The sequence below is a fragment of the Delphinapterus leucas genome, chromosome 6 (genome assembly GCF_059928025.1).
Source record: "Delphinapterus leucas isolate spDelLeu-1000000601 "Yukka" chromosome 6, BTC_Dleu_Yukka2, whole genome shotgun sequence".
Taxonomy (NCBI): domain Eukaryota; kingdom Metazoa; phylum Chordata; class Mammalia; order Artiodactyla; family Monodontidae; genus Delphinapterus; species Delphinapterus leucas.
The window spans coordinates 9692091-9718823 of NC_143134.1; the positions used below are offsets into that span (position 1 = coordinate 9692091).

Genomic DNA, 26733 nt, shown 5'->3' on the forward strand with positions numbered 1-26733 from the left:
TGAGAAGCCCGTGCACCACAACGAAGAGTAGCCCCCCGCTTGCTACAACTAGAGAAAGCCCGCGAATAACAACAAAGACCCAATGCAGCCAAAAATAAATAGATTTATTTTTTAAAAAACGGAATATGAAAAAAATATGAAAAGCACAAATTTAAAAACGTCCCATGCAAACATGTTAACACTGGCTTTAACCATAAACCACTTCCTAACAAGCACTCAACACAGACTGGATTGCAGGCTCCTAAGAGCCACATAAGAGCTGCAGCTGAGTTATCTTGTTAAGAATTCGCTGAAGTTCTTGAATCTCTGAATATGAGCAACAGCTGGCAACCCATTTCAGCGCCAGGATGAGAGCACGAAACACGTCCCACCCAGGCGGTGGGAGCTGATGGAGACGTCACCTGCGGGGCGGGGGCGGCTGGCTGCACCTGTTTAAGGCCTCGCTCCACCTTACAGAAGTTCGATGTGGGCGGGAGCGGGTGGACGCTTCAAAAGGGGTCATGTCTTGACGTGTGAATATACACACTTGAAGGTTAAATCCATCCGTAAGCCACACCTCAGTGCCATTCGTTCCAGTGACACCTGCTTCCTTGCCGACCACCAGCCGAGGAGGCCCCACGGGGTCTGGAGCACGGGAGTCTGAGAAGGGCGCTGGCCCGTGGCCGCCCAGCAAGGCCTGCGGGCAGGCGGCGCTGGAGAAGCGCGTGCTCCGTGCGCAGGACGCCGGACACCGCCCCGACCGCTGCTTCCCTGCGAGCGCCGGGCACTGTGCACGCCTGAGCGCGGTCTGTGCACCGCCGTGTCTGCGGTGAGCAAACCGTCCGGTTACAATAGTAACTTACACTTAACTGGCTTGCCCACGTCCTAAACAGACTTATCGAAGTAAAGAAGGCTATTTTGAAGATCAGCGCAAAAGAATTTTTAAGGAATCAGGAATCTTAATTTGGAACACAGATTTGACTTTGTTATTTTACTTTTATTACTCTGCATTTATTTAATATATCCTATTAATACGTTTGCACTGACTTTCAATACAAAATTAAATCTGTTTACATAAAATCATTTCGGCTCCAATAAAACTGTAAAAAGATTGCTGTTTAAGGTGCAATAAATATTTAAAACATTTTAAAATGACAAATTATAAAAATCAACATGAATCCAGTGACATTTAAAATGATCACAGTATTCCCCACAAAACAGTTCAATGCAAAGTAGACGTCATCTGATGTTTTCACTCAGTTTGCGTCTTCCTCTCTAATCTCAGGCAAACATCTTCTTTTAAGACTAATGCTTAACCTGTTCCTTGTAAAGACATTTAACTCACTGTTACTGCATATTTACTTATTTATGGTTGTTCATAATTATTAGTTTTCTAAAATGTCAGGCAAGAATATTATTATTGCTGTTTTTAAGTAGCCTGCTAAACTGTTTTTGTGGATTTAAAAAAACAAAACAAAAAACAAAACACTTCCACTTCCTAAGTTGATGAGATCTATGCAGCTCACAACTGTACCAGGTATTAAAACAGTAAGGGTTAACCCTATCTTTGAAAATTTCCACAGGATGGGTCAACCGTCCACACTGCACTTGCAGTTTATTGTGCCCAGTGGCTCAAGGAGGAGCAATGCCACTCAAAGAAACCAAACTCCACATTCATTTTCAACCTGTAAATCAAATGACTGTCCGAGGGGAAAAAGGGATACAATGTTTAACTCTAGCAGGGCTGCTAAGGTATTGACACCTACCCATGCCCTGTAAATACTCTTACTTTGGCAATGGCCTCCAGGGTTAACTTCTGGAGTATTCAGCCTGATACAACGAAACAACTAATGACAATCAGACCACATAATTTTTCCCACTTTTGCCACAAAATGTATAAATTAAGATAACACCTGTTTATATCACTTGCAAAATGCCTATACAGTCAGCCCTCTGCATCCATGACTTCCACATCCATATTCAACCAATCACGGATAGAAAATATTAAAAAAAAAATTCCACAAATTCCAAAAATACACTGCATTTCCACTGTACTTCAATTATTTACACAGCATTGACACTGTGTTAGGTATTATGCATAATCTAAAGATGATTTAAAGTATACGTAGGTTATATGCAAATACTATGCAGGCTGCGGTATGTAAGGGACCAGAGCATCTGAAGACTCTGGGGCTCCTAGGGCAGATCCCTGTGGGTACCGAGGGGCGACTACACAGTAACACTGCTGCAGCCTGGAAGGTACGTGTCATTTAGAAAGCACAGCTGGTCACATACTGTCCTCTACAGACATATTCACATAAAGATGGAAATCAACATTTGTAGCATCAGTAGGTTTGATTAGCGAATGCAGGTATAACAGTGTGTGCCCTTGACTCTAATAATAGCTGTATCAGTCGGCTACATGGTGAGCTGCAAGCCTCCGTCCACCACCAGGACGTGCCCTGTAATGTACGGAGACTCTAAAAGAAACACGACTGCATGGGCCACATCAAGGGGGTCTCCAAACCTCCCAAGAGGGATGTTTTTCTTTAAATGTTCTTCTTTCAAGTCTTTCGTCATATCTGTATGAACAAATCCTGAAAGAGAAATGTTTGCTCATTCAGTTGAAAAGGGCAGACACTAAGACACTTGCTCAATTTCAAAAAAAATAAATTCGCTGCTGAAAATTTGAGATGATTAATAAACCTTGCTTAGGAAATACAGAGTTTTGCTAGCAATCAGTACCCAAGTACTCAATTTTTATTCAATTTAACCCAATGAACATTTACTGAACACTAAAATATTTGACCCAACTCGTAGCACAATACGATTGGATAGATATAAACATGAATAAAAATTCCATTCCTTAAGGAACCTGTAACCTAGGGAGGAAACACTCACTTGCACCCCTAATTATAACAAAAGGAACTTGGGTGAATATCCTGATAGAGGTGAACACAAAGAACCACACAAGTGATTAATTTTCACTTGATTAGGGGTGGAGTGGGGGAGTAGAGGGAAGGAAAGCATCACAAACATGGTCACATGACCTGATTTGGCAGTTCTGACAAAAATTAGTTTCATGTGCTATATCTAAGCTAGCTGAGGATTAGAAAGACCAGTATTTCCAATGTTCCTATAAGAAAAAAAGTCTAATGGAATTATCCAATCCTGATGCAAGTATACACAGAAAATTTTTAAATTTTAAAGTTAACACGGCAGTGCTGTGTGCAATAAGGTTTGCAGAGAACATGTTCTCAAGTAGCAAGAGCTGTAGTTAAAGTGACATAATATACGGAGTACCAGTTCTAAATGGTTCATAGCACAGAAGAACTGCATATCTATTAAGGAAATCTTGTGAGATTAGTCTGATACATATTAATACATATTACCAATAACTTCTATAATCAGTATTCTGTACGCTACTCATCATTTAGACTTAAAAAAGAAGGCAAAGTACAACTGGGATGAAACCGCGTCATGGGTGCGCTGTGAGCGGAGCTCCACCTACAGGAAGATCCCAGTACTGCACGGGCTGCGGCTACCCAACAAGCAGGGTCGCAGGGCTCCTGGATCCGAAGCCTCTGGACACACTTCAGGGTCAAAGGTGCCTCAGAAAGTGAATCAGGGAGAGAACGCACTTCACATGCCTACAACGTCGACTGAATAAATCACGAATCTAACATTTAAATATCCAGGTCATCTTCTCAAAGAGTTCATGATACAATTATTTACTCTAAGGTTGTTTTGAATTCTAGCAAAATTGGCATAAAATATTTCCCCACTAACTCTCAACCCTCGGCAGAAAATCAATGATGCATTTTAATCTTAAAAAACAAAACAGACCTTAATAAACTACAGTAAAAACGCGCTGCAAGAAAGACCTCGTGACTACCGGTTAGCTCAACTTCTAGGTGGCTCTGCTGACGTCTTCTCAGAGGTGGCATTTCGTGGCAAGCAGGGCATTGGGTGAGGACACCCCCCACTAGCTTCCGTCCCCCGCTCTGCTGTACTCGGCAAGCTAACAGCTGGGCAGCACGCACCATCTAAACTGCAGGCTGCTCCTGTCTCGTAAAACAGGGGCAGTAGACTGAGAATGACAGACTTCAGCTCTACATAGCTACGATTCCAGGATGAAGGTATGCCTCGTCATGGGTCGTCGTATTTCCCCTCAAAGACCCCCAGTTCTTACACTGCAGCCGCGTGGCTGGAAGAGCTCCTGTTCAGCAAGCACCGGTGGATGCTCATCCGGGTTGTTACTCAGGCTGTGCTGAAGGGAACTGAGGTGCCCAGCTTCTGGGGGAATGTAAGGCCACACGGTCTGTGAGAGGCCACCAGAAGTGTTTTCACCCTGGGAAAAAGGCAGATCTGGAACAGGGCGCGAGGTGCGGAAAGGCAGACTGCAGACAGGAAGGGAGATTCAGGCAGTGAAACGGCGAGAAGGCAGGCCTCTGCCACAGAGATGTGGCCGTGGGACAGACCCGGTCCTCCAGAGCCAGCCACGGGAGCCAGCCACCGCAGCAGACAGACTGACACACGCGTGCTTCTGACAGGAGACAGGCCTCGTCCGACACCACGGCCTGGACTCATGTCCGTGAGGGCTCAGATCTGTCGAGGAGAGAGCGGAGCCCGCGGGTCCAGCACAGCGTCAGGCTGCTCGGGCCCCCGCCCCACGGGCCGGCTCTCCCTCGACTGCTCCCACCAAGTGGAGGATCAGGGCATCATTTCACAGGGGGAGTTCCAGGGCCTCTCTGGGAACAGACAGCTGGACGGACAGGCCTCACAGCACAGCTGCCGGCCAGCACTGGACTCTGCGCTGAAAGCCTAAAAGTGCAGTGGGGGGCGGAGGCCAGGCTGAGAGGGAGAGAAGCCGTCCCCAACGCTGGCTTCTCCTCCCGGACCACGATGTCGGATACAGAGAGCAGGAACCTGTCCCAAGCGCAAGCACCGTCCTCTCACTGTCAGCAGCTTTTTTTTTTCTTCTTAAATTAATAGACTTTATTTTTTAGAGTAGGTTTACAAAAAAACTGATCAGAAAGTGGAGGGAGTCCCCACATGCCTCATAAAACACTGCCTTCCCCCTGCACCCCCCCAATTATTAACACCCTGCTTTAGCACACTGCATCTGGTGAACCAACACTCACACGCTATTAAGTGAAGTCATGGTTTACCCCAGGGGAAGCCCTTTGGGTTGGACAGGACTATGTTCCGACAAATGCATCACATCATGTATCCACCACTAGTCTCACGCAGAGCGGTTTTACTAAAACTAAAACTCTATCTGCAGCTTCTTCAAATTCATATATATCGTCCCCTAATTTATCAGAAATCCAAAAAAAACATGAAGCTAGTCTCTAGTGATAAAGTAGTCCAGGCTCTACCAAATTTCACTATCATTTTATGCTACAGCTCATGAATTCCATGACCCTGAATTATAAATATATCCACAACCAGGGCACTGCATATAAAGTCTCCTAGACTCTCTATCAGATCTCGTGGGACCTGAGCAGAGATATTAGTCGTTTGTAAACATTGCACACACCCGTTTTTGTGCTTGTGTTGTTTCCCAATTTATGATCTCTCCTCGGCCCCAGAGGATGCTCTCCCATAGCATTCTCCCACTTTATTTATAAAGCTCTGGAAATTTCACTTTACTACTCACTTTACTACATATATATTTACAACACCTTTCAAGCTGGGTTATAAAAATTACAAACTCCCAGTTGGTGTCACTGTCCACAGATGGCGTCACTGTGGATCACCTATGGGAGTTAGAGGCTTCGGCGGGCTGCAAAGCTGTCACTCCTTAAGCCAGAGAGATAACTGAGCAACAGGCGCTCGGCTAACAGAACAGGACACCGCTGGTGCAGTTCCACATCGGTGATGGCACGCTCAGTACACTTCTGAGAGACAGGAGCTCTTTAGGAACAGGATACCCTTTCTCAGAAAAGCAAGTGTGTGGTTCTCGTCCAGTGAGAGCTTATATTTGGTCAGCTCCCAAGGAAATGTACTTCCTTGACCCATTTTTGGCTACCTATAGAGTATAAATAAACAGCATCTCACTTCCATATGACTGTTTTAGTTTTAAATATTTTGATATACAGCAGAGAGCTTATATCTAAATAAGACGCCAGGGCTTTAGCCAGTTTTAGACACCAGTACTACCAATTGTGGGATGTGCACTGTCTAATATGGCTCTCTGCTTACATGTCCATTCTCTGATATAAGTTCCTAGGACCTAGAAGGAATTAAAATAATCCAAGACACTTTTTTAGGGAGATAAAACAAGGCTGTTGCCAAAATCTAGACCAAGATTTTAACCAGAACAAATGTGTATGTTCTAATATTACGCTTGTAAAAGTGTACAGGGAAGCAGTGTAAAAAATCAACACCACACTGAACAGCGCACAACAGCACCTAAAGCGATATCTGTTTAAAGTAGCTGCACGCTTCTGCAAGCATCCGCCAGCAAGACTTTGTCCCAGGAGTAAACATAAAAGCTCTGCAACTAAAAAAAGGGAGGAGAGGGAGCAAAACACTTAGGGTGCCCTGTAGAAATACATGACTGCTGTGCCATCTCTGTCCAGACGTTAAGGGCACGTACCCTTTGAGCCCTGGCAGGTTCAGTCCCAAGATGACACTCATATATATACTCACACATGTACAAAATAAATCACTTACAAGTACTGTCACTGCATTACTAGTCGGACCAGCAAAAGATCAGAAACAACCGAAGTGCCCAATGAGAGGCACAGGTTAAATGAATTACAGTGCACCCATAAAACAGACATTATTGTCTTTTAACTCAGCCATTAAAAATAGCGAAGCAGTCACAAAAGACCACACTTCGTATGACAGGGACAGAAAGTAGATGAGTGGGTGCTAAAGGCTGGGGAGACTGGAGGGAAATGGGGAGTGAATGCTCACGGCTACAGGGTTTCTTTTGGGATGATGAAAATACGATGTTCTCAAATGTAACAGGGTGATGATGGAACAAATCTGTGACTACACTAAACCCACTGAATTGGACATTTTACATGGGTGAATTATGAGGTACGTGAGTTATATTTCCATAGAGCTGTTATTTTAAAAAGTGAAGCAGTTCTCTATATGGAATCAACTCCAGAATAGATTGTTCTATGAGTAAAGCAAGGTACAGAACATTGTGAATAGTATGATCAATTTGTGTTTTCTTAAAAATATGTATTGTGAATGAAAAACGTTGCCTGCCATATCAGTAAACAAAGTGGTGGTCCAGTGGTTAGGACTCTGTGCTTCCACTGCAGGGGGCATGGGTTCAATTCCTGGTCTGGGGACTGAGATCCCACAAGCCTCGGCACCAAAAAAAAAAGTAAACAAAGGCTGTTGCAGCCATCAAGCCACTACAGCTGCCCCCAACGGTGAGCCCTGAGGGGACTCAGGATGGGACAGATAGGAAAGCACACGACACTGGCCCCAGAGAGCTGAGGTGCAGATCAAAGGAATGATTTCAGTGAGCCCAGACTCTTGCATCTTTCCATACATAGAAAAGCGCTAAATTCCTTAACTTGAGATGTCTGGTTTTCTTTAATTAACAGTCATCTTTTGATGTTCCGATTACGTGGCCTTTGTTGCAACAACTCCTCTACTTGGGAGCAGCCCCTCGGAGCTGTCTGAGAGGCTGCCTCCCAGGCTTAAGCCCTCAGAAAGTCTGCCAAATAAAACCTAATTCTCAATTTTTAGGTTGTGCTTTTTTTTTCAGTCGACAGTATATATATATATGCTCTACTGACTTATATATGAAATACAGAGAGAACTAGCTGACTGTGGTTGGTTGCCTCTGAGGAAGGAACTGAATGGCTAGAGAAGACTCACTTTTCACTCTATGCCTTTTTGTACTTTTGAATTTTGTACATGTTTGTGTTATCTATTGAAAACACATTTTTAAAAGCAATGTATTGGGCTTCCCTGGTGGCGCAGTGGTTGAGAGTCCGCCTACCGATGCAGGGGACATGGGTTCGTGCCCCGGTCCGGGAAGATCCCACATGCCGCGGAGCGGCTGGGCCCGTGAGCCATGGCCGCTGAGCCTGTGCGTCCAGAGCCTGTGCTCCGCAACGGGAGAGGCCACAACAGTGAGAGGCCCGCGTACCGCAAAAAAAAAAAAAAAAAAAAAAAAGCACTGTATCCAATATAGTTTCAATTTATCAAATATTCTGTTTCTCATATTCAATATTTTCCAATCAGTAACATTTATCCATGATGAGAAATTTATAGTTAATGTAATACCAAAACTTAGCAACTAATTCATCTTTAAAAAGTTAAAAATATTAGGCAGCAAATGATAGCCTAATTTATTATTGTGCTTGTCCCTTGTTTTTCCTATTATGATTTGCTTTTTAACTGTTTTTAACTTAATTGGAAACTCCATTTGCAGATGACGAGGAAAACTAACATTAAAAATAAACATATCAATTCTGATGTTTATCAACTCCGTTAAAGGATCTGAAGAATCTAGTAGAAATTACTATCTAAAATAAAGTTAATAGTCCATAGACTCGATTTAATGCTACCATTTCAATTTGTACTTTGCTTCTAATTAGTGAAGCATGTTCATACCATGCTTATAGCGCAGCCAATATAATATATTACACTACAGCCAAGATAATAAGGGTCACCCTACTCAGTGTCCACATTTTTTAGCAACAGGATTTTTCTTTCCTTCAGTGTAAACTGCACTACAAAGTAAGATCTTTAGGAAAGGCTATACAAACACACATCCCTAACACTCATAAAACTTCCCTTTATATACAAACTGGATTTGAACTATTTAGCCTGTTGCCTTGACAACTAATTAACCCTGACAAAATTAAGCATTCCTTCTCCAGCGTTTCCATAGCATCACAGGGGTACCTGCTTGGCATTCATCACATGGCACTGTAATTATTTGTCTATACACCTGTCTTTCCCACTGTACTTCTTTCCTTGTGGCAGAAATAGCTTACTCGTGTCTAATTTTGGAGCGTTGCCAGCGCTCATATACAGGAGACACTCAGGAAGTCTGCTGAATTGATGATTAGAATCGGGATTAGGAACACTTGCACTACCCTGAAACCATCCAGCTTCGAGATCATCGTGACCTAGAGTTAACTCTTCATCACCCACACTACTGCAATCCCTAAAAAAGAGAGAAGCACATACATGCTGCCCCAAACCATAAATCATCTACTCTATACATGGTTAAACTCAGCTAACACGAAAATCAATCGGGTTGCACAAAGCACACACACACAGAAAGCAGTGCCAAGACCACAATGCAGCTTTGAGATTTTTTTTTCCCCCCAAAAATGAATGTATCTAAATCGAGTCATTTATCAAATGTTCATGGATTTGGAATGCTTGAACTCAGCTGGTCTCTGACTAAACAATGAATTGGGACGATGGAACGCTGTAGACCAAGAGGCCTGCCAGGACATTCCAACAATTCCCTGGTCCCTGCTGGTTCAGCACTGGTGCCAAACGCAACACCAGCTCTAGGGCCCACGGAGCAGAGCGGCCAGGGTGGCCTTACGAGCCCCCCGCGGGCCAGCCCCAGTGCCCGCAGCAAGCTGGGTCAAAGGTCCCATGGCGACTGGCAGAGACACAGGAGAACGCTCGCTGTCCTCAACAAACCACTAAGCAAACCTCCTATCGCACCAGCTAATGAATGATGATGCAGATTTGAGTTTTAGCACCTTTTTATTAGTCTCTTAACTAATCCAGGCTATTTTTATCAACTAGTAATTTGTCAAAAGGCAAATAATGTAAAGGTAAAAGTTATAAAATTGGAAGATTCCAGATATTTTAGAACATAATAGCAAAAGAACAAAAAGACCTAAATCTTTTAATGATATAAAACAAATTTAAGGGGCCATAATTTTTAAGGCTTATTAGCTGACAATCAAAAGATAAAGCTTTTGTAACAGTTCCACCAAAAACTAGCTGTGGAACCTTGGGCAACTCACTCTGTCTCTTGGGGCCCAGTCTTCTAAACAGTTAAGATGACTAGAATAAATCATCACTAAGATCCTGTCCATCTAACATTATCCCATAATCAGTGCAAAATTTTAAAATAAAGATCTTATATACAATATAAGGTACAAGAAATTTTTTTCTAGGCACCAGTTCATTACTTGATTTTTTTCGCAATCATTTTAGAACTACTCATTTTAGAACTTTTCCTAATCATTTTAGAATTATTTCTAATCATTTTATAAGTATTCAGGTTCTAAACTACTCTTATCTATGAGTATCAATTCACAGGCTAATTAACGGCTTCCTTCTCCATAAAGCAAAAGGCATAATCAATAGTTATTTTAATAAGTTTTAGATAAACACACAAACGTGTGTCTGACAAATATGTAATCGTGTGTGCGCGCACACACATGCACTCTGGCATGCATCTGGGCTGGGCGAAGTGCACACTTTCTCACGCTGCCATGCTCTCGTCTCCCCCGTGCTCTGTGAGCCACCCTAGCTCTGCCTACACCTCCAGGGAGCAGCTTGGGACCGGCTCCACTGCCACACACTCACACGAGAACCAACAGCCCGATATCAACCTGCTCAATTCGTGGACTTGTCAACTCTTTTGGAAAAAAAAAACAGACTAAACGTCAGCCTTGGACAGGTCTTCTCTACTTTTTTGTTTATTTTGTTATCTGCAAATTTGTACAAACATATAAATGGTTCTACTCTCCAGAGACATGATTTCTGAGGTTACCGCTGGGACCGGAGACTGTGTTTGGAATACTGAACTGCAATGTTTTCTTAAAACCAGAGTCTACTTTGTTACACAGGTCTGCTTGTAAATTTGCGGAACCCCAGATATTTGAGGCAGCTTCCATAATTTTCATTTTGTATTTCTAACTGGACCAGTACTAACTTTATATGTGCTTAACTGGTTTATACACCTTGGGACGCTACCTGGTACGTTTCTGACTCATCTTAGAAGTACCGTACTTAGTACTCACACTCTCAATGGTTCTGGCCTATTCCGACAGGAGTGACAGGACAGTCCCGGAGACTCTGCCTTTCAGGTTTGGGAGCGCCTGATACGTTTTCACGTACATACTCTGAAGCGCTCGCACCTGCCCCCACCATCCTGTGGACTCCGCGCACCCACAGTGCTGTCTTTTGGCGCCTGCGTGCTCGCTGGCTGTTTCAGTTACTCCCGGGAGCCTCAAAACGTGTGGACATCAGAAAGGGAGACGTGTGTTTAAAACTGGAGATCTGGGGCAATTTAACCTTTTTGAATTGCGCTTCAGCAGAAGTTTTTCCTCCTAATCCTGCGCCTGTTCTGGTCCAGGCGGAGGCTGGTTCTGCAGCTCTGCCTTGAAGGAGTGCGTCCACAGTCACTCCACCCCCTCTCCCTTCTGCCCTGAAGGTCACTCGGCACACAGTGGAAATCCAGGTTTAAAATGGGACTTCAGTCATTTGTAGAATGCTTTGTGTTCATGGGTGCAGATGGCTACCAAATGGAATAAACTTGGTTACTAACTGGGGCAACTACAATGAAAAGCAACAAACCAGCTCTAAGTTGTACATTTGAATTTATTTAAAAAGTCTTAGCACAAGTTGGAGAATTTCTTTAGCCTTTAGCAACTTAAACTATAATTCCCATCATTCTGTTTCAATATTTTCCAATTACCTGTAACAGACCAACCAGGCTAAACTGGCTTTGCGTCCTATTTAATCCATCAATATTTTCAACTCGTGTGGAGTGCCTCAAGTCAGCACAGTGAAAGGAACAGGTGCACTTTATAAAACGCCCCCCTCGCCTTCTTCAGGAGGCTCTGACTGCTGCGGTACTGAGCCCACATCACATTTGCTTTGTCTTCCAGGTGACCTGCGCCCTGCTGGCTTGGTCTTCCTACAGGCTTCACAAGAACACCAGTGCTCCTGATGGATTCTCCACAGGCGGCCCGCTCTATTGCGAGCCCACCACCGTGCACCCCCCACCCCACCCCCGCCTCACGCCCCATGACTTCTACTCCTGAAGATTCCTTAAATTCCCACCTCTCTAACCACGTTCATTGTCGGCCACTCCCAAACAGGTCGGATTTTAGCAGCCTGAGTTCCTCTGAGGAATACCTCTTGCACACGGGCTAGAACCTGCGGTGGCCGGGGTGCGTGCCTGCCCTCACTTCTGTTACCACGTGCCACCACTGCTCCCCGCACCATCACACAGCAGGCCTCAGAGTGCCCCCTTCGCTCACTAAAGAGGCAACCACAGCTAAAATCACTGTTACAACCTACTACTTCCCAGAGTGACTCTTCAAAAGATGTTTCTTCCTCCTGAGTCTGCATAAAATATATTTTCTCCTTCAAATTTTTCTTTGTGTTGAAATTCTAACGTGAATACGGGGTAGCTCTCTGCGGCCCAGTGACACCCAGTGAAAGGTGTCTTCTCCACTTTGGAAACAAACATATGTGACCTCCGATCATTCTTTCTCTGTACAAACACTGGCTTTCTGCAGTACAGGCAGACCTCGTTTTATTGCGCTTTGCAGACACTGCGTTTTTTTACAAGTTGAAGGTTTTGGGCAACCTTGGATCAAGCAAGTCTATTGGCGCCATTTTTCCAACAGCATTTGCTCACTCCATGTCTCTGTGTCACATTTTGGTAATTCTCAAAATATTTCAAACTTTTTCATTATTACTGTATTTGCTGTGGTATCTGTAATCAGTGGTCTTTGATGTCCGCACTACAACTTGACTTGAAGGCTCAGATGATGGTTAGCATTTTTTAGCAATATTTTTCAATTAAGGTATGAACACTGTTTTTACAGATATAGTGTTACTGCACACTTAATAGACTACAGCATAGTGTAAACATAGCTTATATGTGCACTGGGAAACCAAAAGGTTTGTTGACCCGCTTTATTGTGACATGCACTCTACTGCAGTGCCTGGAACCGAACCAGCAGTGTCTCTGAGGTCATCAGTACGTCAGTTATTGTAGGGGATTACTGCATGAAATGTGCAAACGACATCATCTACACAGCCCTGTTGGATTATCTCCTCTGGTTCACACTGTTATTAAAAGCACATTGTATTATAGAGCTATTCAGATATTTTAGATATAAAGATGTGTTATTTCTTTAATCTAGACGTATGGAATACATTAGGTAATAGATGCATTACTTGGAAAGTTCTGCTTTGACAAACTGACAAAGTCTAAATTAACAAATGCTGTATCCCAGCGAGCAGCACATCAATGAAACATCCCAAGAAGAGGAGAAAGATAATTAAAATGGAAACAGTTCTCCAAAGGGACACAACTTGGACCCGTTCACCTGCAGGGTGTATGCTACCAGCACTCTCCAGCCCACTTACTTGAAATTCTTACATTCAGCTCTTGAGAGTTCTTAACTTAAATACAACTGGTTTAAATGAGAAGTTTCTCTTGTGGTTTTAGTACAGATGCAGCATCCCGGCCCCCTGAGTCCCATCAGACCAAGGTCATGCCCTCCCGGGCAGCGCTGCTCCAGGACTGAGTAACAATGCAGGTCCCCTGCTCCGGTCCCAGCACCTCTGAGAAGTGCCTGATGATGACGACGTACTTACAGACACAAAAACAGTCTTAAAAGCCATAGATGCATATACATTAAGAGAAAAAAGAAGTTCCCACTTACCTGGCGCAACTACATTCACTCTAATTTTCTTTCTTGCTACTTCTTTAGCAAGAGCGCGTGAGAACGCAACTAGCCCGCCTTTACTGGCGCTGTACGCGGACTGGCCAGAACTGCCTTTTACACCTACAACACTTCCTGGAAAAAGAAATGAGAGCAAATTCAAACCAATTAATGGGGCTACTATTCTGAATGTTCAGATGCTCTACAGTAAACAAACAAAGTACAAACTATTCTACCCTGTCCTTGGCTAAAATTAGGAATCCTAACCATTGTCATTTGAGTAGTAAGACTTAGGGTCTGAGTCTGCTCAGATACATAGAGAAAACAGGATCCAAAAGAAGCTCACGGGAAATCCTGAGTGCCAGGCAGGGGTTGAGAACGGATCCATTAAGTGACAGGAACCCATTCTCATCTCTGAGGAGGACAAACACGACGAAAATTCTACAGTAGTTACAAAGGTTTCCAATAGGAAAAGGTTAAAACCAGAAAAAAAAAAAAGTCAGATAAAGGCTCATTTTATGATTCTACCACACACATAAGTATTTATTTCCACCTAAAAAAAATAGTTCATCTGAGGATAAATCTTACTAAATTTCAACTACTATCAATCTAAATTAGCATAGTTTCAAGTGCACACTATCTGTAAAATTGCAATTTAGTTACTACCTTCAGTGATGTAGTAACCTGTACTGCCTACTATAAAGATTCTTGGGTGGCTTCATTTATATGAATATGAAAGAATAATTTATAATTCAAGTATCAACTGTATGGAAATAAATTCTTGCAGAAGAGAAAGTGGGGAAACAATCTTCTCCACCAGTGACCTATACTTATGATATAAAAATTAATCAAGAGCCTCAGAAAATTTTTGAGAAAGTAATTTAACTTTAGATAAAGAGAACATTCCAAATACTTCTCAAATTATAATCAACAAGTCCAATATTAAAATATTTAACCACGTCAGATGTCCCATGCCAGTTAATGACAAAGGAAGAGAAATATGAAGCACAGAAAGAGAGAAAAGACACATCAGACACAGGAAACGCACGTGGAGAGAGAAAGGGGTTTGGGGAGAAAGAAAAACAAGGAGAGACACAAAAAAGAAAGAACAATGCAGGCTTAAGAGGAAAGGCCGAGCATGAGGCTGCAGCAGCTTTATTTCACGCCATAGGCTACAGTTCACTTGTCAGAGTGATAACTTCTGAAATACAATGGACTTTCTCGCAGTTTAAAGTAGTCCCCTCTGTGATAAGAGTCCCCTAGTTTATTTTCAATACTCTATTTTTATTTACTTTCAGCATGAGTCTAAAAGTTTGCATGTAAACAAAGGACAGATATGGGCTTTTTATATATATCTAAAAGGGGGATATTTTAGAGTTAAACAAATACACCCCACTTTATCAGGTGAAACATACAGGCCAGTGTACCAGCTTACAAGAACCCAAGTCATATCTGGCTGTGCTAGAAGGCAAAGGTCAACTCATTTACTAAGCTTTTATAAGAAAACTGACCTCTCACATTTTTAAGGGTAAATGTCAAAAATGTTCTACTTCTTATTAGCACAGTATTCTTTCCTTTCCTCATTTTCAAAAACGAAAACCCCTATATTCTGGCTTTAAAAACCCTTATATTCTGTTTTAAACCCTATATATAAACCCTATATTCTGGCTTGGAAAGACAGCTCCTGCATTAGAAAGAACAGGGTCACTGACTTTAACAGAGCAGCATCCCCCTTCTGCGGCCTTCTACGGTATCACCACTTAAAAGGCAGATGGCATGCTGCTATTTTCAAACTGTCAGACTGAAATACAACTTCAAGCCACTTTGCATTTTAAGGTCTATAGGCACATTCTACAGTCTGTCTGCCCCGTGCGTAGGTGAACTGAAGTCTAAGAGTTACTTACATCACCCTAAAAAACTGAAAAGGTTGTTCTCTTAAGTAAACCTCCTCTTAGACCTCTGAACTAGATTTATTAGTGACCCATGTAAGCACTGTAGAAATCACTTTTTAGCCCCCACTATCAAAAAGTTTTTAATTTCTTGCCCAGTTTGAAAATTCGGTTTCACGTAGAAATCAGGATGTTCGGACTTCCCTGGTGGCACAGTGGTTAAGAATCCGCCTGTCAATGCAGGGAACATGGGTTCAAGCCCTGGTCCGGGAAGATCCCACATGCCGCAGAGCAACTAGGCTCGTGCGCCACAACTACCGAAGCCCGTGTGCCTAGAGCCCGTGAGCCACAACTACTGAGCCCGTGCACCACAACTACTGAGCCTGCGCTCTAGAGCCCGTGACCCACAACTACTGAGCCCGTGTACCACAACTACTGAAGCCCGCGCGCCTAGAGCCCGCGAGCCACAACAAGAGAAGCCACCACAGTGAGAAGCCCGTGCGCCACAACGAAGAGTAGCCCCCACTCACCACAACGAAAGCCTGCGCGCAGCAACAAAGACCCAACACAGCCAAATATAAATAAATAAATATTTTTAAAAGTTAAAAAAAAAACAACAGGATGTCCAATTTCTCTTAAAAAATCCAAATAGCTGGCCAAACTGCACCATGTTTGTGCACAGCAACCACCTGCTGGATCTGAGCCATTCCCCACTGGGCACCTTTTGTCATGTATCACCTGGCTCGTGCTGTCACTTTCCCAATACCTGGTGGTGTCACTCATATAACACCTGCTTGACCACTAGAAGGATGTAAATGGGTGATTCCTGTTTTACCGATTAATCAGTTAATCTAATCCTTTTTCTACAGATAATAAAGATACATTCCGTCCAAGTTTCACAAGTAAATATGTTCCAAATTACTTGATAACTTTCTTATGGTACATGAGATAATAATAAACCCACAGAGGTCAGACTCACCCACATTCACAATGGACCCTGTCTGCTGTTTAATCATTGTCTTCACGGCAGCTCTACAAGTCAGCATGGAGCCCAAGAGGTTAGTATGAAGCTGAGATAGCATATCTTCGGCATTTGTCCTTACTAAGAGGTTATCCCTACCAAAAAAACAAAAACCATGTAATTTAAAATTGGGATAAAACAAAACAAATTAAAAAGTCAAGAAATATGTAACATTTTCCCTGAATGCAGAATACAAGAAGTGCTTTATATCTGAGCTAGAACACCTAGACAGCACATTTTAAACTTGGTTTGAGGCACTAAAATAACAACTGATAAGCCAGAAAGGACCCCTTGGAGGACAGGCCCTGGCTCCACTCAGGTAGAGGGGCACACACCCCTAACTGCTCAAAGTAGGGCCATGTGGTCAAAATAGCTTGAATGAAGTAACTGCCTCACTACGCCTTGCTTAGAAAGTAAATTTTTATATTATTCTAAATATTCTGTCCTAAATTCATTAAAAAAAAAAAGAATACCCACTCTGATTCCATTAATATTAACTGAGAAAACATATATGGTGGCAGAGGTCAGGACCATGGTTACCTATAAGGAAGTAATAATTGGGAAGAAACTGAGAGAGCCTGCTGGGGTTCTGGAAAAGTTCTGCAGCTCAATATGGGTGGTGATTACAATGTTAAAACCGAAGTGTACCCTTACTATAATCTCAATATAAAAGAATGAAAAGAGTGTGTGGACTGACAGATCAAGTTTCAAAATACATAGTTTTTCTTCCAATGAGAAGTAAAACAAGTTAATTCATATGTTAATTCATATTATTCAAAGACACAGAAGGAAAAAAAGACATATAGAAATGTACTTAACTTTGTGACCAACCTGTTAATTCCAGCTGCATTTACCAAGAAATTAACTCGACCTAAGTTCTTCTCTATCTCTTCAAATGTATTTTGAACATCATGTTCTTTGGCAACATCACAGCTCAATGCCAAATGATCTCCTATACAACAAAATTAGATCAGAATTACTAATAAAGTATAACTTAAAAATGATTCAATACACATTTGTCAAGCATCTACTATGAGCTAGATCTGTTCTATCCAGAACATGAGATAAAACATGATTATGTCCCCGATTCCTGATTTTGTGGAGATCAGTTTAATAAACTGGATGGGGGCAGGTGGGTAACAAGAAATAAAGTACTTTGTATGATCATCTAACAATATTTATAGCTTTGACACTGACCCCATGCTATGCAATTCAACAGTTTTCTCTGTTCTATATTCCTTTTTTTGAAACTTAACATCTAATTCGGTTAGGTTTTTGATGAATTGGTTTCCTGGCCCTAAAATAAACTCTAGGATTTTTCTGTTTGTTTAACTATGTCACATATATTATAATGACTATTGTTCAAGCCTGACCATTAGGAGAGATAAGACAAAGCAGGAAGCTGTTAAAAAAAAAATGCTAAAACTTTTTTACTAAAAACAACTCTTGCCTGCTTTTTAAACATATCCACTTTTTTTGAAGTGTTTAATACCAAAAAAATTACACTTCAAAGAAAGCATTCTTTATTTAATAATACACCTCTTTAACATTCTAAACTGTAGATTTTTTTAAAAAAACTAAACAATTGTTTATCTTCTGGCTAACCTTGCCTAATACATTAACATTAAAATTATCTCCTTAAACATTCGAAGACAGTAGGTCATCCGGGAAGTGATACTCTCTGGGTGAAAACCAGTCAGTCGCTCATGGACGACGTAATTCAAGGAAATGCAAGGCCCCAGAGCATCTGCCTCTCTCTCGGCTCTTACCTGAAGACAGGCTGGACCCACAACCCCTGAAACCCAACCAGCAGATTTCATCCTGTCCAGCCAACACTGATGGTGTGGGGTGACCCAGAAGGACCCCCACGTTCTCGCCCCTTTTAATCTGAGCAAGAAGCATGGCTGAGATGCTCTCTGGTCCATAACGTACCAGCGGCCCACGTAATCACTTCGGTGAAGCCGTCGGTGACGTTCCTGTAAAGGTGCCCCCCCCCCGCCCCCGACGGTGAACCCGGTGCCCCTGCTCCCGGCCCGCCTACTACCTCAACAACAGCTGCGAGCTCGGACCGTCACAGCACCCGGTCTCCCTACACTCCAGAAACTGAAATTCGCAGAGAAACTGACAATCCATTCCTAATAAACGGGGGTAAATAGAGTTTAAGTGCAATGACAAGGAATCTGGCGGAACAAATGTCATCGTCCCTTGGTGATGGTCACCAAAGCACCGTAGTGACGTCAGTGCCTTGGGCACAGGAAAGCAGACCGGGTACAACCAGGACTGGAAGGGCCGCAAACGTCCTGGGCCGGCACTGCCCGCGCATGCGCACACGTACCGACGCGCAAGACCACGCAGGCGCACCGGGAAACCTCGCCAGGCCGCGCCGCACCTGCGGCACGCACCGCCCCGCGCCCCACACGGTGAGCCTGACCGGCCCGGGGAGGAGGGCGCCCACGACGGCTTCTCGGACCCGCACCGGCCGCGGTTCACATTCGCCGCGCGGAGGCGGGGCGCCCCCGGTCGGTACCCACCGCCCAGGTCCCCGGCCGCGGCTCTGGCCCCCTGCAGATTCCGGGCGACGATGGCCAATCGGTAGCCTCTCTGGGCCATCAAGCGGGCCACCGCCTTGCCGATGCCCCGGGAGCCTCCGAACACGGCGCACACCCTGTCCATCTGGGACGGGGAGCCGCAGACCCGGAGGAGAAGACTACAAGGCCCGGCCCTTCCCACCGGCCTCGCGCCTTCACATCACAGCGGCTCCCACAAACCGAAGCGCCGCCCCTGGCCTCCCGCCGCCGGACTGGAGGGCGGAGGCGCCCAGAGCGCCGCGTCAGCACGTCACGTCGGCGCGCCGACGTCAGTGCGCAGAGGCTACGGGCGCCACGCCCTCCGCGGACGCGAGCGTGGGCGGGAGAGACCTGGGGCGAGAGAGACTGGGAACGAGAGCCAGCTGGAAGGGGCCGCGCTGCATGCTGGGACTTGTAGTCTCGGTGCCGGCGAAAGGGCGCGGTAGCGGTAGCGGTGCGGTGGGTGGAGTGGGGCTTGCCCTGCAGTCGGTGGGCCCTGGGCTCCGGCTTTGCCAACACCGTGGACGCTGGATGTTCCGTCGTAAGATCAGGACCGTGCCGGGTTGGGTCACGGGGATCACAGCGTTAGGACCCGGGATGGACTCTACAGGTTGTGTTTGGCTGAGACCTGAGGTCCTCCCGTGAAGGAGTGGACACCGGAGTCAGCGTCACAACAGACCTTGGTCTTCCTGTTGTCCAGCTTGGCTTATGTGCCCCACGCAGGGTGAGGCCTAACAAACCAAACCGTGGGCGCGTCTGGAGCAGAGAAATGTTTCGTATAGGGCTGTAAGAGGGAAGAACAAGCCTGACTCCATAGTGGGTCTGTTTCTTCCACTTTAACCTTTGTATTCTGTTGCTTTCACTTTGATTTAAGAATGTTGCCTGCAGCCTGAAATATACAGGAGAGCCAGTGCTCAAGGCTCTGACCTTTAAGGGGACACCACTTTTCCATTCACACAGAGATAAAAAGTTGCAGAACAAAGAATAACGTTGTTCTAGTTGGAGGTTTACAGGAACATCGTGACCTGACCTTTGTGGAGAAACTGCAAGAACAAGGGATTCCTACACAAAATGTGCAACAACCAGCCACACCCCCTCCCTCACTTGGCCTTTAAAAATGCTTTGGCGGTTTTTGGGGCACAAGACACCCATCTCCGTGCATGGCCCTGCCATAAACCCTTCTCTGCTCCAGAGTCTGATGTGTCAGTATTGTTGACCTCACTGTGTGTCCACGGCACATGAACTTGGTTCGGTAAGTTTCAGGGAAGGCGTTTTTATGGGCACAATTTGCTAGGAGGTCTGCGGAGTGTGTACCCCTCTTCTGATTGGTTGGTGGTGAGGTAACAGGGTGGGTCCCCGTGCTTGTGCTCGGCCTGAAGTCACCATCCTCCACCGGGTGGGGCCTTAGTTCCTGCAGAAGAGCTCAGAGACATGTATGAGGCTGTTATGCAGGTCCCCTGAGGAGAAGCCAGGATTCTGCTCCATCTTGCGCTATTGTTTCTTTCTGCACCCCTCCGCTAATAAGTAACTGTTTGAATCTGCCCTTTGGAACTCAGGAAAGGTCTAGGAAGCGGAAAGCCTTTTTCCTACTAACAAGAAATAGGTGACATGGAAAAGCTTTTATACCCGGGAGGGTCCCACACGGTCCTGCTCAGTTACAATTCCCCCCCTTCTTTGATTCTCCTGCATCTTCAGGGGAACAGGCGTTAGACAAAAAAAGGAATGACATTTTGGACAGAGGGGTTAATCATAAACGCAGTTTTAGAGGGACTCGGTTTCACCCGCCTGAAGGAGTGGGACATGAGGGTCAGACTCAGCCCAGACCCCGCCCTCCCTCCCCCTGCCCCACCGGGACACACTGTTCTCAAAGGGAGCTGTTGTTGAGGCAGGTGCCCAGTCAAGAACATACAGGAGGAGCTCAAGAAAGGCTAACTGAACGGTCTTGCCTCAGCATCCTCGGCTGCTGCAAACAAACAAAAATACTTACTGCAGTTCTGAGGAGGATGTGCCCAGTGCTCTCCGGGTTAATAAGCTGAAAGTTGAGCATTTGATACAATTTTACTTGATACAATCTTTATATTAAATGTTTCAGAAAAGTAAACCGTGGTCCCTACTACTAAAAAGTAGACCATCTGCGGGCAACAGGACAACTACACATGAAACACAAAGGAGGAACACACCATCATGAAGTGCAAAGTTATCTTAACAGGAGAGCTCAGAGGAGAGGGAGGTCAGTGAAGGACGAAGAAATGCATGGGGAAGCTGGATTTGAGGGCTGGGTGCAGACTGAATGGAGGCAGGGGAAGAGCCCCAACAAAACAAAAGTCCTAAGCAAAGTGAGCATCATTTTTGTCCTACCTAGCTCCTGGAGGGATTTGAAGTGGCTTGCAAAAAATATACAGTCAAACCTCACATCCATTAGGATGGCTACTATTAAAAAAATGACTAATAATAACAAGCATTGGCGAGGATGTAGAGAAATTGAAACTCTTGTGCACTGTTGATGGGAATGTAAACTGGTACAGTTGCTCTGGAAAACGGTATCGTGGTTCCTCAGAAAAATTAAAGATAGTCTTACCATATAATACAGCAATCCCACTTCTGGGTAATTCCACTTCTCAAAAGAATTGAAAGCAGGGTCTTGAAGCAATATTTGTAAATGCATGTTCATAACAGCATTATTCATAATACCTAAAACGTAGAAGCAACCTAAGTGACCATTGATGGATGGTGGACAAGCAAAATGTAGTACACACATGCACACACACTGGAACATTAGTCACCCTTAGAAAGGAATTCTGCAATATGCTACAACATAGATGAACCTTGAGGACATTACACTAAATGAAATAAGGCAGTCACAAAACAACAAATGCTGTATGATTCCACCTATACGAGGCACTCAGAGCAGTCAGAATGATACAGAAAGTAGGATGGAAATTGCCAGAGGCTGGGGAGGAGAAGGAAAGGAGAGTTGGTGTTTAACAGGTGTAATGTTTTTGCAAGATGAAAAGCGTTCAGGAGAGGCATGGTGGTGACGGAGGTTACCATATGGGTGTTACTTAATACTATTGAGCTGTACGCTTAAAAATGGTTAAGAAAGTAAATTCTATGTGTATTTTACCACAATTTTTAAAATTGGGGAAGAAAACAACCACAGCCATACAAATTTTTTTTTTTTTTTTTTTGCGGTATGCGGGCCTCTCACTGTTGTGGCCTCTCCCGTTGCGGAGCACAGGCTCCGGACGCGCAGGCTCAGCGGCCATGGCTCACGGGCCCAGCCGCTCCGCGGCATGTGGAATCCTCCCAGACCGGGGCACGAACCCGTGTCCCCTGCATCGGCAGGCGGACTCTCAACCACTGCGCCACTAGGGAAGCCCTGCCATACAAATATTAACATTTACAACAAGAACACTGAATGCAGTTTAAAGTTTCTTAATGGGGTTGTCTTTTGTCCCTAAAGCATATAGCAGTCCTGTCAAAATACTGTGATTTAAGAGCACTTTAAATATTTCTTCTCTGAGGAGTTATAGCACAAACTTGATACTGGGTTGTTTTCAATATTTAGAAATTATTTTATGATTTTTAAATTTTGTCTTTTAATTATATAAAACATTTGCATGGTTCTTAAGTGTAAACCACAAAGCAGGTACATTCAGAGAAGCACAGCTTTCATCTTTGCCTCTGTTTCCTGTTCTCTTCCTACCCGTATAAAATGTTAAATTTTTATTTATCCTTCCATTCTTTCTTTTTGAAAATATTAGAAAATGCATGTCTCTTTCCTGTTTTACCCTCTTTCTTATACAAAGGTCAGACACTACAACAGTTGTTCCACACCTTGCTCTGTTCAGGATAATAATATATCTTGGAGATCATGCCATGTTTCTTTTCACACTTGCACAGTCCTCCATATAGGGATTGTGATTGGCAGAATCCTAAAGACGACCCTCCCCTTCCCACCCCAGCTATTCAATCCAACACTAGCCTAGGAACCACTGGGAAGAGAATTTGAAGACGTAATTAAATCCCAATTCAATAACCTTAAAATATGTAGATGATCTGGGTGAGCCTAGTCTAATAAGCTGATGCTCTTAAAGCAGACCATTTTCTCTGGCTGGTGGCAGAGGAGAAGTCAAAGACACTGAAGCCTGCTCAACAACAAAAACCAAGCCATCCAATCGAAAAATGGGCAGAAGACCTTAACAGGCACTTCTCCAGAGAAGATGTACAGATGGCCAGTAGGCACATGAAAAGATGCTCAACATCACTAATTAGAGAGATGCAAATCAAAACTACAATGAGGTATCACCTCACACCGGTCAGAATGGCCATCATTAAAAAGTCTACAAATAGCCAATGCTGGAAAGGGTGTGGAGGAAAGGGAACCCTCCTACACTGTTGGTGGGAATGTAAGTTGGTGCAGTCACTATGGAGAACAGTATGGAGGTTCCTCAGAAAACTAAAAATAGAATTACCATATGATCCAGCAATCCCACTCCTGGGAATATACCCAGACAAAACTATAACTCAAAAAGATACATGCACCCCTATGTTCATAGCAGCACTATTCACAGTAGCCAAAAGATGGAAACAGCTTAAATATCTATTAACAGATGAATGGATAAAGAAGATGTGGTACATGTATACAATAGAATATTACTCAGCCATAAAGAAGAATGAAATAATGCCATTTGCAGCAATGTGGATGCAACTAGAGATTATCATATTAAGTAAGTCAGAAAGAGAAAGAAAAATACCATATGACATCACTTATATGTGGAATCTAAAATATGGATTCTAATACGCTTGCACTGCTTACATATTTACATATAAAGTTACTGTATATATAAAAAAACATTTTCAAGGACTCACGGGTTTGGTAATATTCAAAAGACATTATTGCTACATTTCAATATTTACCAAAAAAAGCCACAAAGTAATTTCAAACATTAAGCCACTGCAAAGACCTATCTACAAAACAGACTCATAGACATAGAGAACAGACTTGTGGTTGCCAAGGGGAAGAGGGAGGCAGAGACAGGGGGAGGGATGGACCGGGAGTTTGGGGTTAGTAGATGCAAACTATTACATTTAGAATGGATAAACAACAAGGTCCTACTGTACAGCTCAGGGAACTATATTCAATATCCTGTGATAAACCATATGGAAAAGAATATAAAAAAGAATGTCTATAATGTAATGTGTATAACTGAGGCACTTTGCTATACAGCAGAGATAGGCACAACATTGTAAATCAACTAGACTGCGATAAAAAAAATTGTTTTTGAAAAAAAAAAAAGACAAAGACACTGAAGCCTGAGGGGGATTCAGGGCCTGAGACATGTTCCTGCCGGCCTCCAGGAAGGAAGCAAACAGCTATGCTGGGAACTGCTCATTGGAGGCTGAGAGCAAGCCCCAGCTAAAAACCATCAAGAAAATAAGGACTCCAGTTCCACAGGGACAAGGAGGTGTGTTCTGCCAACCAACAGTGAGATAGAAAGAGGACCCAAGCCTCGGATGAGAATTCGGCACCAGCCATACCTGGACCCCAAATATGTGAGGCGTGGCACCAGGACTGCTGACCCACAGGAGCTGTCAGATTAACCAATGTGTGTTCCCTTTAAAAAAAAAATACATGGGTAAATTTTAAAAGGCAAAGGAGACCACCTTCACCCCTCAAGGCAAGGAAAATAACATGGGATCAGTGGAAAGGTTATAAAAATCAAGCCGTGCTGTAAGAATCTCTGCAGTACTAAAGAAGAGATGCATATGTGATTCCGAGTTTCCTAGTGGTCAAAGCATATAAGGACACACGATTCATTACAAGTTGTAATTTCTATAAGAAGTGAATATACTGGTTGTACAGCAAAGAGGTCTGAGTGATGGTTCCTCCTTGTGGGTCTCATAAAAGGCATTACAGTGGGCTTTGCTTGTCATGAAAAAACTATACTGTAAGGTCATTTTATAGCATCTATTTTTATTAGAGGACAGAACACCAAAACAGACTTTATTAAAAGTGAGTGCAATAGGAATGTAAACAATATAAGCAAACATCCAGACACAAGAATGGGTCTTTGGGTACTTGAAACATTGAGAAGATAAGCCTGGTTACAGGAAAGTTGGGATAGTGCTCGGTTACAGAGGCTTTAAAACCAGATGCAGGCATTAAACAGGGAGGCGCTTTAACCCCAGAAGTAACAAGATAAAAGCTGAATTTAAGAACATGGTGTATATATATCAGGGTGGGTTAGACCAAATTTGTCTAAGCCTCTGTGCGACTACACACTCATATGCAACCTTGGAAAACCTGTCTTAGACAAATTACCGGTATATGGGTCAGTCTAAATGCCAATTATCAGGACATTCCTGGCATCCAGCATCATGGGGCAAAGCAGAGAGGTTCAATCCTTGTGACAAGTTCTGTCAATTTCAATAGGAAAAGGTTATATTTCAATAGGAAGGTTAATTTCAATAGGAAATAGGTTATACTTTTTTCTGCGTGTTGTTTTAGCAAACACCCTGGTTTGTAGATGTATTGCGTCTACCATGAAGATTATGAACCGAGGAGACAAGGGGACATTCAAATTCTCAGAGCTTTCCGATGCTCCTCTCTGTGTACACACCCCAACTGTTAGGAGGAGCTGCTCTTTTGCCACTTACTTCGGTTTAAACCCCAAGGCAATTTCCCCCCCCTAGGGCAATGTCACTACCGTCCCAGCTTAGGACACTCATCACAACAAATCAGCCATCAGGCAGGAGGGCTGCAGCAGGGGAGGGTCTCCCGGATCCCTTGAGAGCAGAATGAGGGTCTGTAAATTAATCTGGGTCTCCTTCCCCAGCAGGACAGTGAAGAAAGCCATGAGGATGGGTCACCTGTGGTCTTTCCTTCTCACGCCACATGTCACTTTTGTGATTACATGTTGACTGTATTTTACACTTTAATCTAAACCAACCTAAGAATATTTTTTCTCTTGACTCCAATAACTGGAGTAACACGAGAAAATTCCTTACGTATAAAGACTATGGTACACAGTTTTAAATGTACATACTTTGTATTCTTTTTTCTTATTACAAACAGAATACCATTTAACTGCAAGAAGAATTTTAGAAAAAACTATATTTTTAAGGTAAACAAAAACTAATTGAAAGCGTTGTACACTTTAAATGGATGAATTATATGGTATGTGAATTATATCTCAATAAAACTGTTATTAAAAAAATTAATTGAAAGCCCACTGTCCTTGTACATGAAGTTTAAAACGGCAGCTAACTGTAAGTGGGTTTCTTTCATGGGTATTCTTATAAGCCAAGATTTACAACACCCGAGATTCCTAATCTACAGAAATTAATAAGAAATTCATAATTATGGTTTGATATTTGGGGGGAAATCTCTACATAACACGCTGAACTAAGCACCTCCAACTTAGCAGGCCCACGACTCCCCCCAGCTGTCTAGGCCGTGGGGACCCGTAGCGCCCAGACGGCGCGTGGACAGCCCAGCTCCTCAGTACAGCCCGTGCTCTTATTCCCAAGAGGGAGATTAGAAAGCTGCCTTAGATACAACTTTCGTGATGAAAAAGCAACATCGGTTTTCTCTTGACATTCTTCTAGCCAGTCCGCCAGGTCAT

At 43.6% G+C, this 26733-nt stretch overlaps 1 protein-coding gene across 1 annotated transcript; it reads right to left on the reverse strand.

Annotated features, from left to right (window-relative positions):
• Nucleotides 1-83: 83 nt before the first annotated feature.
• On the reverse strand, nt 84-19346 carry CBR4 (carbonyl reductase 4). The gene is made up of 5 exons (XM_022594852.3): nt 19070-19346; nt 17370-17490; nt 16497-16633; nt 13629-13763; nt 84-2576 (listed from the first exon to the last, which is right to left on the reverse strand). Exons 1-5 carry the CDS (start codon nt 19209-19211, stop codon nt 2398-2400), a joined length of 714 nt encoding a protein of 237 aa, XP_022450560.2. The 5' UTR covers nt 19212-19346; the 3' UTR covers nt 84-2397.
• Between the last annotated feature and the right edge of the window lie 7387 nt (nt 19347-26733).

Excerpts from the sequence above, each read along its gene's own strand:
- CBR4 (XM_022594852.3), bottom strand. The coding sequence starts at position 19,211 with ATGGACAGGGTGTGCGCCGTGTTCGGAGGCTCCCGGGGCATCGGCAAG. Across the intron at positions 16,634-17,369 it reads AATGCAGCTGGAATTAACAG|GGATAACCTCTTAGTAAGGA; the intron begins GTTGGTCACAAA and ends TTTTTTTGGTAG. Across the intron at positions 2,577-13,628 it reads AGTGAATGTAGTTGCGCCAG|GATTTGTTCATACAGATATG; the intron begins GTAAGTGGGAAC and ends TTTCTCTTTCAG.